The 14450-nt window shown below is 41.6% G+C and overlaps 2 protein-coding genes across 2 annotated transcripts; one reads left to right on the top strand and one right to left on the bottom strand.

Moving 5' to 3' along the window:
• Positions 1-853: 853 nt before the first annotated feature.
• pla2g12b (phospholipase A2, group XIIB) lies at positions 854-2801 on the top strand (the record flags this gene model as incomplete). The annotated part of the gene is made up of 4 exons (XM_083923220.1): positions 854-1400; positions 1850-1938; positions 2084-2249; positions 2683-2801. 4 exons carry the CDS (start codon positions 854-856, stop codon positions 2799-2801), a joined length of 921 nt encoding a protein of 306 aa, XP_083779346.1.
• A 1875-nt stretch (positions 2802-4676) lies between these two features.
• Positions 4677-13680, bottom strand: oit3 (oncoprotein induced transcript 3; the record flags this gene model as incomplete). The annotated part of the gene is made up of 9 exons (XM_083922573.1): positions 4677-4832; positions 5472-5571; positions 7366-7778; positions 7886-8046; positions 8378-8500; positions 8600-8722; positions 10707-10817; positions 10958-11332; positions 13623-13680. The coding sequence occupies 9 exons, from the start codon at positions 13678-13680 to the stop codon at positions 4677-4679; spliced, it is 1620 nt and encodes a 539-aa protein (XP_083778699.1).
• Positions 13681-14450: the final 770 nt, after the last annotated feature.

Below are 14450 nucleotides of genomic sequence, written 5' to 3'. Positions count from 1 at the left end.
CCATGTTCTTCTGATTTATTCTGTTTGGAGCTGTGCGTGAACATTACACCACAGAGGATAAGGAGGACAAGCCCTCTCATTTCTTGCTACAGGAGACAATAGTAAGTATTCATTTTCACTGGCTGAATAAAACCTGAAACTTCATAACATAATTCACAGATGGTATGCTTAAAACAGACCTCTGTTGTTGGACAGGGACACTAAATAGGACAAAAAAATCAACTTCCACAGCACTGAGAACACATTACTGTTCAAACACCAGAGGGCAGCAGAGACTGAATGAATAAGATAATGACCTGTTTGTACTTATGCAATGCTGAAGTGTCATTTAATTGATAGTGTGAGCGCGCCCTTAGTCTGTGACCTTTATCAAAAGCACAGTAAAAATATGTTGAAGTTTGTGAGGTCTTGATAAAGGTCACAGGCTGAAATACCAGCATTAGACGTGTGAAAGAGAACAAGAAGAGGGTTCTTCTCCCAGGCTCGAGTTAACTTGTGACTTTTGAATCATAAAAATCCAATTATAGCTTTTTGGATAAAAACTGTGATGAAATTATAGAGAATGAGAGGATTAGAGGAATTTTAGAAGCTTTCTTTGAATTGATATGGGGTGACCTTTGCCCCTAACATGACAGAATGCCTTGCTGTCTGCTAGAACCTAATCATAGGTCAAAGTCTGCTCTGTGGCTGGCAGTAAGAGCAGTGTGTTGTTGTTACTCACTGTCTAAGCTCTTCTCATCCTGTTAACAACACCTCACGCCTTGTGAATAGTTTCCTCTGCTTGGATTGTCACAAGTTCAACACCATGCTGCTTCGGACTGTGGTTCTGCTCCTCCTCTGCGTGTCCACAGGCATGTGTGCCACTTTAGGCCACTACCAGAGTCAAGAAAAGGAGGAGGAGGTCCCCGTAGATGGTGTTGTAGCAACTACCTCTGTAGATGCAGCAGTTACTCCTGCAGATACCCAAGATGATGATTCACCTGCAGCTGAGGAACCTACAGCTAATTCCATTTTTGGTGGTATCCATGTATTGGCTAAAATTCTTGCAGTGGATAACCCAGAAGCTGACAAACCAGAAGCGAATGTCCCAGTAGCAGATGGCGCAACAGCCAAAGAGCCGGAGAGAGACAGCGATAGGCCTGCTGAAGACGCCCCTGCTCTGCTTACTGGTGAAGCAGTCAGAGGGGAGCAGCCTTCTTCTTCTGAGGCGGAGGAGGAGAATGACATCAGACCTGTCCACACTAACCAGTCCCCGAAAAAAACCCTGGCACATGAAGACGATAACATTTGGAGCATCAACTCAATAAGAAATAGTTTCCAGACTATGCACGGGTACTTTGACTCCCTAGTGGAGCTGGTGGGGGGACGTGATGGTGTTTGCGAGTACCGCTGCAGATATGGTAAGAGCAAAACTCATGAATTGACAAACTGTTACTGAAAACCACAAGTCTTTTAGTGGCCTGTAGGGAAACTCAGAGATAGCCAGATCTGTTATGTTATCCATATCCCTTATTCCCTCTGTTGCTATGTATTTTCTTTCCTCAGCACACTTTAAGTGGCAATCATTCCCTCTGCTGTTAGTTTATCAGCTTCTTATTTACAACATGCTAGGCCCTTGGGCTGCTGATAAGGAAACATGAATACATTCTGGTTATCAGTCTGGGATCGAGATGTACATACAGTTACACAATCAATACAGATGTTCCAAAACATAAGTTACATCATACATATCTATAAAAACAGCCCACCAAAGAACAGAGATATCCTGACTTGGTGGACATGACGACTTTAGTTTGTTGACATGCCTTTACTTTGGTTTTAGTATTAAATGGAGCATCTGTCTTCTTAGGAGAACATCCTCAACCTCGTCCCGGCTACCAGCTCCCAGAGCCCAACGGCTGCAGCTCCTCTCTGGTGGGATTCCAGGTGAATGCAGCTGTAGGTGGCATGTTCATAGCACCAACAGCCCAGAACTACTTAATTAAGCCCATATAATGGAGCTAACCGCAACCATAACAGCTGGAAATGCATGGTTCTGTATGAATTAACTGCAGTGACACAATAAACTTCTTTCTTTCGACAGCTCGACCTGGGGATCCCTGCTATGACAGAGTGCTGTAACCAGCTCGACGTCTGCTATGACACTTGTGGCGCAAGCAAGTCCGACTGTGACTCCAGGTTTCGCTTGTGTGTTCATGGCATCTGCTCCGACCTTAAGAAGAGTCTGGGCTTTGTGTCGAAGGTGCAAGGTGAGATATGTGTTGATATTTACTTCCACCTTTTTTTTGGCCGGGGCGAAATATACAGTATATATAGGGTATTATGCATGTGACCAACACAAGTACTCAAATCCTTTACTTGTCTTGCAATCAAAAACTTATTTAAGTTAAAGGACACAAATAAATACATGTAAGAGTTTCTCAATGTAGATAACAGTATAGTACTGCATCATATGATATAAGTATATCATGTTTTCTTGTGTAAAATTTAACCTACAAGAGTCAAATAAATGTAGTACTAAAAGTACTACAGTTCCCTCTGAGTACCTCAAGATTGTACTTACATTGAATGTACTCAGTGATATTCCACCACTGCCACCAGGAAAATCTCACAAACATTGTGTGTTATCCAATTTAATACAAAACTTTTCCTCCCTCCTATCCCTATGTCTTTTCTTCTCAGCCTGTGAATCAATGGCGGACGCTCTGCACAGCACAGTGGGGACTCTGGGTTGCAGGCCTTACATGAACAGCCAGAGGGCAGCGTGTGTCTGCGAGGGAGAGGAGAGGGATGAACTGTGATATACTGTAGAACACAACATATTATACTGTATATTTATAGGATTTCTGTCAAAGAGGAGATACTTCACAAGAATCTTTTAGGATTCACAGGCTGGGAGTAAAAACAAAAGAAAAAAGAAAAAAACATAAATGGGGAATGCATATGAACAGTTTCTCAGGTTTTATTCATAAGCAGTACTGAAGCACATTATCTGAATATGACTCAGGATCTTAATTAACATGCATGTTATACATTCCATTTCATTTTAGGCCATTTTTCGGCCTCTGTGACTCCATTACCATAAATTACTATGATGACTCCAAACAAAGTGCCTGGTGGGAAGGGTGCTGTAGTTGGATTAATTTCCTCTTGATAGTAACAAGTAACAATTTAAGTCAGTGTCATGTAAATTGAATCGCCTATTACAGCTACAGTGTTAATGTTTGATGTAAGTTATTTGTTATTTTTGTATGAATAAATACATGACTAATTGCATTTTAACTGATTCTAGATTCTAGAGTAATTCTAGATTAATTGTCAGCGTTGAAGCGTATGATTATTTCCAGACACAGATACTGTTATCTCTTTCCCAACACACTGGGATGTGTGACCAACGTGAACCCCACCCCCAGCCATTACTGAGCAAATGAGTCAGAATACATCTACGGGTGTTCCACATGTATTTTTCAAGTCAGTGATGGTGTAAAATATAAACAACTTCTATAAATCCATTAAATCTTTAAACTGTAATCAAGCCTGAGAAATGCTTGAAAATGTGACCTAGAAAAACATCCTTCATGCTGTAGTTGTTACAAATGAACTGTGGGCCCTCCAAATGATTTCTAATAGAAATGCCACTCACTTTAATGTCAGTAAATTATGCTGCCAGGCAGAGTTTGTGTTAGACTGTTTGTTGTCCATCACTTTGACGGACAGGGTCGTAAAATTTCCGTCACAATCTATTATTACACTTAATTTTATGTTTTAAATGATAATAAGACATATTTTTCCTTCATTCATTTTCATTTTTTAATAATTGATTTACAGAACAAGCTTATAGATAATGCATTATAAGGGCATGGAGAGAAAAGATGAACACAGACGGGCAACCATGCAGTCACTTGTCATGTCGACACCACAAAGCAGATGGAAGATTTTCCCCGCAGTGACAACAGGCCACTCAAACACGGCAGCCATTGTACCACCAATTTCCCTTGCGGGATAAATAAAAAAGGAATTCTTCATCACAATTATTTTGCTTTTTAAAGAAACTTCAGACACTCAGCTGCTGTGATAACAGCAATATCTGTTGATTTCTGGCCAAGCTTCCACAGCAGAGTGGGTGCACCTGCGCAGCATTCCAATTGCCTTATTAATATTATCAGGTTCCCTATTAGCCTTGGGTTTATATCTTCCCAAATATTGCTAAAAAAGGAGCTTTTGGCTTTTTGCTTTGATACCAAATCCTCCACAATCATTGTGTCTGTAAACTCTCCTCCTGCTTCTCCGTGCTGCAATTTAGGGTAGATCGCCCTCTGTGTTCCAGTCTGTCAAAAAAAGACGGATAGCCTTCGGATTTTACCATCATTGTTAAATGATGGAAAATATCTGGTGAATGCAACCTCCGCGGCAAGACAAGTGGCAATGACACACACACACACACACACACACACACACACACACACACACTTTGATGCATTATGCAGAACTCAAGAGTTTAGATAGGAATAAGGAAGAATGTATATACTGTAATACTGTATGTATATGTGTATACAAGGAACTTTTAAAACCAAATCAACTGAAATTGTCAGTCTCCTTTAATATAAATGTTACTGTGCTGCTCTCATGGTGTTTTCTGCCTGTTTGAGTTGATGGCTCTATGTTAGCACCAAGGCTCAGTCAGGCAGGATAAAGATGGGGCCTCCACTCAGTGTGTGCTGCTCCTGAGGTTCACCGGTCCGAACCTCTCGGCGGACACGTCCGTGACAACGCTGAGCGCAATGGGAGTCTCCTGCCCCACATACCAACACCTGGCAATGGAGGAACACTTGCTGTGAACAGAGAAGACAAGCTTGTTTTGAGTAGAAGAAGGCCACCACAGTCTAAGGACACACCATAGCAACTTTTACACACACACCAGTGACATTTAACAGACTTTACACTGCTGGCTCCCTAGTACAAAGTCTGTTTAATGTCTGATTGAGCCCATGTGTGAATAGAGTCGCTCATTGTCTGGAGCATTCACAGTGAGTGAGTGAGTGAGTGGGCGTGTTGAGGATGTTTCTATCATGTGGTTTGCACCAAACGGGAGGAAAACAAACATCCAAAGGAGAAGAAGAAGGGGGATTGTCGAGGGGTCAATGAAATTGTCTAACTGGAGAGACAACAAGATTCGGGAACTGTAGGTAAGGGCCGACGCTGAAATCGTCAGACAAATTCAAGAAGCGGCAAGATACTTTAAGATCCAAATATACACTGGCTCCATCAATGTCATGTAATCATGTCCTGCCTCCTACACGCTCTCCCCGTGTGCCAAACAGAGTATTTCCAGCAAGTGAGAACGCGTCTGTCAATGTCCTAACCTGATTCAAGTATATGAGAAAGCAGCAATCCTAACAGTATAGTGCCACAAAGACATAAGCCCACACACACTCGCCAGCTGGCTCCCAGCATGTTTCTTTTTTACTCACTCGATTGTCCTTGCCAATGAACTTGAAGACCGGGACCTGGTAGTGCTTAGAGAGTTGGTCCTTTGATGAGTACTGAGTCACTGTTTCATCAGAGATACACCTGAATAAGAAGCCAAAGAGGAAAAATAGTCATACATGTGGTTGACAGCTTAACGTAGTAGTCATGATTTAGTGTTTTTAACAAGCCACTTCATCAGGGTTAGCAGCCCCAAGGCCCTCAGACACTTGTATTTTTAATAGGAAATCGTGAAATTAGATTAGAGTCCCGCTCTGTTGGAGTCCATAGAGTAACAGTGGAGAAATGCTTTACCAAAAGTGAGTGTTCCCCAGATAATAAGGCTGTTATGCATTCCAATTTTTCTACTATTCCTGTTTTCTTTTCTCTCACATTAATCAGAGTATGAGGCCTGTGGCATTTTTTCATGTGACATTTCCTTGAAAGAGTGGAAAGTGTCCTATAATCGTGAAGCAGTTGATGCTGAGGCTTTGTGGAACTAGCTGGGTCTGACCCTGTAGACGTTTATTATAAGGGCAATTAAACTTGCAGAACCAAAAGCATTTCTCTTATTAATGAGACAGTATTAAACAGACAGAGCTCTGCAGTTGTCACAGTGTGCATGAGACAGACACTTTAAAGAGTCTGTTGGATGAACCATCTGGCTGTCACAGGCTGCTGAAGCCAGTCGGGACAAGAGCTAAAACATCTCTTGCATTCAGAGAAGTCTTCAGTGACGTTCCTTGCCCTTCCTTCAGTGAAGAAATACTCTCCAGTTTTATTGTAACTGATGCTATTGCAGCATCTAAACAAACTTTTTTAGGAGCCTCCATTGTTGTTTGAACAAACATTGGTCGTGTCTAGATCATTAAAGTTAGGTTTTGACCTCGAATGGTTAAGGTTAGAAGGCTAGTTTTAAACATTGACCTTGACTTCGCAAAGGTTAGAATAGGTGGGTGGGAAACGAGTCTCGCAAGGGCTGCTGTGAGTTTTTTAAAAAAAATCTTCTGATTGGCTGTCCTGCATGTCTGTCATGCTAGGGGTGTGGGCTTACCTAATAATGAGGCCAGTGTTGGTTGGAGAGTTTGACCAGAGTCATTAAGAGATTCAAAACTACGTGTTTCTGAGTGCCGCAATGGAACAGGGCAGCCGAGTTTCCCCTTTGTGCGAATAGGTTTTGTTTTCATGTCCGTATGCTAAATGTATACAAATGAACTGTCAATAAAGTGACAGGTATTAGAGGAGGCTAAGAAAGCAACAGGTGAGCCGACACACTTTACCCATCACTCTGGCAGCTGAATGTTTTCTGCATATTCACGAACAGCCAAGCCTCTGAAGCCCTAGATGGGAGTGTGAGCCTTTAAAATTAGATCAGTTTGACGAAACACAAACACATTATTTGAAACCTGACAAGATTAATTTTATGTGCTCTCATAATGTCTCAAGAATCCAGGTGCTGCACAAAGTAAAAGTTTGTCTGGAGTTACCTAAAAAAGCAGTTTCTTTGGTGATAATTGGTCATTGCTAAACAAGCTATTACCATCTCATCTTTTTCTTTGGCTTTCCAGTTGATAAATGTTAGGTTTTTATAATCAACCACAGTTGGTGAAATCAGATCAGATCTGATCAGAATTTAGAATTTTTTTCTTGGAAGACGTACCTGACCTGCAAATGTAAAAGTGATCATGAACTTGAGAGCTTAAATCCTTTAAATCCTTTATTAAGATATAATAAAGTATTTAAGCTATTAACTTCATGATCAAAACAGAAATATTAATTCCAAAAAGCTATGGACATACTCTTCCAGCAGTGCTACTTTCTGGTTCAAGGCTGTTGCAATAAGTTTGCAAACAGTACAAGATGTGGCATTAAAACTAATAAAACTTCCACAACATTCACCCGTCTTTGATGAGGAAATACTTGAGTGCCTGGTCAGCTTTGGGCCCTGGTGTGGCAAAGCAGCTTTCCACCAGTGCAGAAAGGCCCTCCACCCTCTCCTTTGGCTCCACCCCAAAGAACAGGGAGTCATGCAGGCGGAGCTGGGGCGGGTTGCGGTAAGGCTCCGAGAACTCTGCGCTCTTGAAGAGCTCCAGAGAGAAGGGGAAGACTCCCTCACTGTGGCCGGCCAGTTCGAGGGCTGAGCTTCGCTGACTTGCCTGGTATCCGTCCGACACTTGGTATTCCCGGGGGAACTCACAGGTGACTGGGAGCACTAACTTGCTGGTGCGAACTATCAAGTCCCTGCTGCTGCCTGGGCTGCTCCTAGGGAGGCCTGTCACCAGGTTGGTCCCCACAATCTTGTCATCTGTCACCTGGAGGTCAAAACTTAGTTTACAGTCAAATATTTTTCCCAGCCCTAACGTAGAGACTAAACCCTGGGCTCATGCAGCCTAAAAATGTTCAACCCAATGTCTCTGACCTCCACTAATGTACCGCAGGTCTTGAGGCTGAAGCTGAGGTTGATGTGTGTGCCATTGGAGACACCTCGACATGAGGAGTTGGACAGGGAGAGCTCCAGTCCTCCTACAAGGTCCTTAGGAACTGACACAATAATAGAGCTCGAATCACACTGGACCGGCACTGCAGGAAAGGGGGACAAAGATCTGACATATTATTACGGTTACATAAAATAAAGGAGTGCATGGATACAACAACAAAGAGATGAAAACATACCACACAATATATTTGTTGGCTCTATATAAAGAGAGATAGATTATCACGACAATCGATGGTTGCAGCCCTAAATTGAATATCTTTGGGTTTTTGATAAGCAAGGTTTAATGGACGTCACCTTGGACTATTCCAATATCTACTTTCAATATCTACCTTTCTCATACACACACACACACACACACACACACACACACACACACACACACACACACACACACACACACATACTGATACACACCCTGACATGTGCGTTTATCCTCTCCCAAGTCAAGTCCTCTGGGACAATGGCACTGATAGGAGTCCAGCAGCGAGGAGCAGCCATGGCTGCAGCCTCCACTGTTAACATGACAGCCTGCTGTCTCTGTAAGAGGCAACACAGAGAAAAGAAAAATATGAAGCACGGCTTTTAACTATCTCTGTACAGCATCAACTGGTGTGTCCCATCGCAACATGGCTGCACCTTTGCAGTTGCGTCCGTCCTCTTCCAGCACACGGCCTGGCCCACACTCACAGCGCCTGGAACCTTTGGTGTTCACACACACCTCTGCACAGCCACCGTTGCCCTTCTCACATTCATTCACATCTGAACATAGAACACACACCACAGCTAGGTCAGATATTATTATCAGGTGAGTCATGTTTTAATGGACCGATGAGTTCTGGGTGGAGTTTATCACCTTGAGCTCATTCACCAACTCCCTCCAGGGAGGAGAATGATAAATGGACTTTAAAACTGTGTATCTGATACTGAGAGGACTGGTAAAGAAATAATAAAGAGTGAGTTCAAAAAAAGGAACTAAAGTGAGAGTGCCAGGGAGTGAGGGGAGAGAGGGAGAGAGAAATGAAATTTAGTTATTTCTGAGACAGGGAAAGGCAGATTTGGTTGATGGATGAATAATGAGATAATGGGAGTTTTCAGGTCGGCTAGGTTCCCACTGCATGCCTGTCACCTGTCATTAGGTGTACCATCCAGCGTACCATACACACACACACACACACACACACACACACACACACACACACACACACACACACACACACACACACACACACACACACACACACACACACACACACACACATCTTGAGGGGAGACTGCAATATAATAGATTATTGCTGATTACTTCATCAGGCTTTGCGCTCATTCTTCATATTTTATGATCTATCTTATCATTTAGAATAAGTAAAACAGAAACAATTCTAATGGTATGCTATTCAATTATATATGAATATTAAAATACCTCCTATGGTGCACAGGTTATAGAAACTAGATAAAAATGTCTGGGACAGACATGGGCACTTGAGCCTCAGGGCGGAAAGACTGTGGAGTTGCTTATTTTATTAAACATAATTTACAATTTGACTTAAAAGGTATATCCACATATTGAGTCAGCTATAATATCTCAGCAATGATATGATAACGAGTGTGCGGCTGTTGAAAACAGTTAGCTAACAGTCATGGATACATGGTTAAATTGGGGTAAAGGGCATGGAGCAAATGGAGTTTGCTCAGCTGAAAAAGAGGAGCTGATGGAGTTGAAAATCCCAGAAAAGTTATGCAAAGTAGAATATAATCTAACCGTCAGTGAAAGGTCGCATATTGTGAGATTTCCATATCGTTTTTTAATTATAAAGAAGGTCGAGGAGCTATATAAACACTGAAAGTTTTAAAATGCCAAATCCATGGAAAAATGCACACAGCCCGTATTCAGGAACTATGTCTTTAAATGACTTCTGTACTGTTGTGATGTCACAACTATAGGTCCAAGTATGGGCCAGAAAATGAGAACAATAGGTCCCCTGTAAAATGTTTTTTTTTTTCAAACTACTGTTTAAGATCAGGATGAACTTTCTAATTCAATAAATGGAAATTCCACATGGATGAACGTGAAAGTGAAGTATCTCTGAAGACAACACAATTACAGCTGTTAAAATGTTAAAGCCCCTGAGTACCCACACAGGTGTTTTCAGTTAATCTGTTGATCAGACCTCTTCTCAGGACTGTGTGGGTGTGACTGTGATTGATTGAGATCTTCCTGAGTCTCCTGTTAGCTTTGTTTTACCTGTTAAGGCGGGACAAAGTACACCTTTATCATTCTTATTGGTAGACGGACATTTATGACCTCATAAATTCCCATCCAATTCTCTTTAAAGCCCCCCCACCTTCAACCCAAGCAGAGGTCTAATCAGCCAGAATAACTGAAAACACCTGTGTGGGTGTTCAGGGGCTTAAATTGATTTGATGATGGTGATGTTTTAATTGATAAAATGAAATTAACACGACGAAAGAAGCAAATCACTTGATCCTCATGACATTAGTTTTCTTTGTAGGCTCTGCTCCATATTTTGAATATCACATTAAGTCAAGTAAACATGGACATTTGAATAAGAACAATAAAAAAAACAAAGAGCCCAAAAACAGATATACTGTAAGAATGTATTTGTCAAAGCCAGTCTGATTGTTTTTCTTGTTATTGTTTTTCAGAAACTATTTCCATCTTATCTGTCTTCCACGCCTGTTACACAGCTTATCTGCCCCCACTCTTCCTTCCTCTTGTGTGTCTCACCCAGGCATGTTTGTCTGTCTGGTCCCAGGACAGTTCCAGGTGCACAGCGACATTCAGACTCGGGACATCTGGGACCTGCACAGTCCACCTCATCACAGATATCATAGAAATCTGTGCAACACACACACATACAAACACACACACACACACACACACACACACACATTAGCACGATAGTCATTAAAATGAAAAGTTAACTGGGTTATTGGATGTAAAGATTCATTTTGTACATATCCGACGTGCTCACTCACGGCCACAGTAAACATGGAAGCAGACTGAGGGTCTGGGCAGGCGATAGACAAAGTATCCTCCGGTACAGGCCTTCACATCGACACTGGCGTTCCAGTGGCAGCAGTTGTCATTAAAGCTGGCACAGACAGGCAAGGTGACGATGCCCTGGTTGGGTTGAGGGTGGCTGCCGTTGAGCCAGATTGGAGCATGGGTGCCGCAGTGATTCTCAGAGACGCAGAAGGTTGGCATGGCATCCCCGGCCATGCCAGTGAAGCGGTACCATTCTCCAGACACGTGGCTGTCACACAGGGGCACGCCGGATGACTGGTTGACGTGGTAGTCTGTGTTTCTCCAGGGTTCATTCAGGCTGATGTAGGCAGAGCACGGGTCCAGGGCTGAGGTGGCAAAGATGAACAAGACTTATTTGCACATGCGTGGGGAAAAAAAAGATGAACATGATGTAAATGTGTGTTTTAAGATAAGGAGGATGAGTCAGAGAAGCAATAAAAACAATTTAGAGTCAGAAAGGGCTGTGGTGGAAAGTAATTTACTACACGTACTTTACCCTACTGAGCATTTCCATTTTAAACTGCATTTTGAGCTAGTCTACTGCATTTCAGAGCTAAATATTGTATGAAATTTACTACACAACATTTATTTCAAAACTTTAATTCGTTGGTGTGTTTTTGTTTAAGACTGTACATACTAAACGTATGATATGTTTACAAAATTATATGGCTTAAATCACACATTGGAGTATAAGGAATTGTTAAAATTAGCTGCTTACACAATAATGCTACAATATACATATATGGAGTACATATATACCACCTTAGTTACTTTTACTTTTGAAACTGTGAGCATATTTTTTCACCTAATACTTGTGTACTATTACATTACCCAAATTATGAAGATTATTTGTTCCTTTTATTGTTGTATAGCCATGCAGATATTTTTGTAACCTCCGTTTGAATTTGGTCGAGGACCTTTGTTGCAACCTTTGGACCGTCAAGATAAACTGTAACAGAGTCAATTCTAATTGAACTAAAAGCCAACAAGCCGTCCACAAAGAACTCTTTATCCAGTCCCGTCAGTGCTGACTCTTTTCACTATGGCCAACTTTGCAGAATCAGGAGAACAGCTGAACGAGCAGAGTAAACAAAGTGCAGCAAAAACAATCAATAGTCTCTCCCCCTTCTCATGCCCTCTGATAGTGTAATTAAGAGGTAGACATAAAACAAAAGGAAAAGAAGACTGCATGAGGGATTGTAGGAGCAAGCAAAGTGGGCAAGAGTTAAGTGTTAATCACTGAGAATCAGCAGGGATGAAGAACCAGCAGGAGACTGAGTAGCCGGGCAATAAAGCATCTTTAGTGATAGGGAACATGACAGCTGACAACTGCAACATAACACTTGAGTGGAGCGATAACAACCACTATAACCAGACTCTGGGCTTTTCATTTAGCTGGATTACTCTAAAAATATCCATGTTTATGCTTTCCCGTATCCTGTACGAAAAGTGCTTTCAGTGTGACCTCAAAGAGAGGCTGAGGTTGACCAGAGGTTAACGATAGCTATATTTTCCTCATGCTGCTTTCACAACATGAAAACATACTCCAAATTAACTGACTGGTATACTTGTTTTGCTATGACGAAAAATTTGTGTGAGATGGTACTAATTTTGTGACCATAAATGGTGTCACCACACACATCCTGTCCCCCCCTCCATGTCCACTAATGGCAAGTCCATCTTGTCACTACCGGCTGCTCCAATATAAGCAGAGGGATCAATCCACAGCTTGTGCCCACTGACAGCGTAAACGACCGGCTCTGGAGACATACAGCTGACCAACTGTGTTCCAGCTCGAGCAGCACAGAGGGGGCAGAGCACATAGCTGACTCATGCAAGTGTATACTAATGGGAGTGTTAAATCTTCCAGGTGGGGCTTGAATAACTTTATGTGCTTACTAAGGGAAGGTGGAGCTGCCCTGGAGAAACAGAGTAAAAAACCTTATTGTTCTTTCAAATCATTTTTTTTTTGTTAAAGGATAAAGCTAGCAATATTCTATTTTTCTTTCGACTGTCTAGAAAACAGACAATAGATTGCTCTTAATGTTCTCCCTGTGTGGTCAAAGCCTGATATATCCTATTCCTCTGTGCCATAGTATTGTCCAAAAACCATTAAAAACACATCAGTGAGCCAGGCGATTGTACCACCAACCTACTGCTGTAAATACTTACTACAGCGCCAAATGTGTGTTAATCCGCTGCTGAAAGGGCATGAAATGCACTATTTACCCCGGTTTGGGTAACATTTGTTGAAAGTTACAACTCCCACTTATTGTTAATTACTAAGCGTTTTTCTTTTCTTTTTTTATTATGGAAGCTGTGACCCGTTTTTAAATATCATCAATAGAAGAATTAAAGATGAGTGCCGGGTTGGTTTAAGGAAGTCCGCAACTATTGGATGACAGACTAACCCATTGTTGGTTTTGGTCTTTTCAAGGGATTTGTTGAAAAAAATAAAAAATATAGAATAATGTCAGCCTTCTCCTACAGTAAAGGTAAAAAATCAGACACAACCTCATTCTAGTACAACAATTCTAGTACAATCTTACAATACAATACAATACAATACAATACAATAGAGGAAAAAAAAAAAGAAAAAAGAAATGTGACACTCACCGACACCTGCCACCACAACAACCTCCAGCAGCAGACTGATAATCACCCAAAACATCATGATGTGTTTTCTCAGTGTTGGCTAAATGATAGTCTGAGGCCTGAGTGTGCATGTGCGTGCAGCTCTTCTGGCTCACCCTCCGGGGAAGCCTGGCTTTAATATGTGCCTCTTATCTACATGTATCATTTTGTCGCGTCTGCGTGTCTCACCTTGACCCCTTGACCTTTTGCTCCCCAAATCTAGTGACGAGACCATCCTCCCATTGTTTCAGACTGCACAGTCTTCACACTCCTCCCTACACCCTTGCAAACATGACCTTACAATACCACAAATTATAGAGACAATAATTATCATAATAATTGTTATTGTTATTATCATGATTATTTTGCTATCATACTGTGGAAATGTGATGAAACGATGGTAGATTTTTTACATGTCTTCATATCTTTTCCGTCTCATCTTTCCTGATTTAAAGACCGAGCAATGACCCAATCTGCAGCAGCATTAAACCGAGGTTTGCACATTCAGGATTTTCCCGTAGAGTAGACTGAGCACACACTGTGCCAGTATGGTTAATATGTTTACATCTAGCTTATTACTTAACCACTAGTACTGGCCAGAAAATGTCTAAAACGCGGCCCTGTTCTGTCAGAAAGTGTCCATAGCTGGACGCTTGCATTTTTTGTTTCTTATATGCAATTCAATTATTACAGACATTAATCCACCAGGCTTGAAGAAATCAGGTACAAAAAGTCATTTTTATTTTGCGATTACTCTTGGAAATAAGACATAGTTAGCCCCAGACATAGTACAGGCATATTCAATCAGCA

The sequence above is a fragment of the Echiichthys vipera genome (assembly GCF_963691815.1).
Source record: "Echiichthys vipera genome assembly, chromosome: 11".
NCBI lineage: Eukaryota > Metazoa > Chordata > Actinopteri > Perciformes > Trachinidae > Echiichthys > Echiichthys vipera.
The sequence above is the reverse complement of the archived record's forward strand: the minus strand, read 5'-3'. Positions and strand labels throughout refer to the sequence as shown.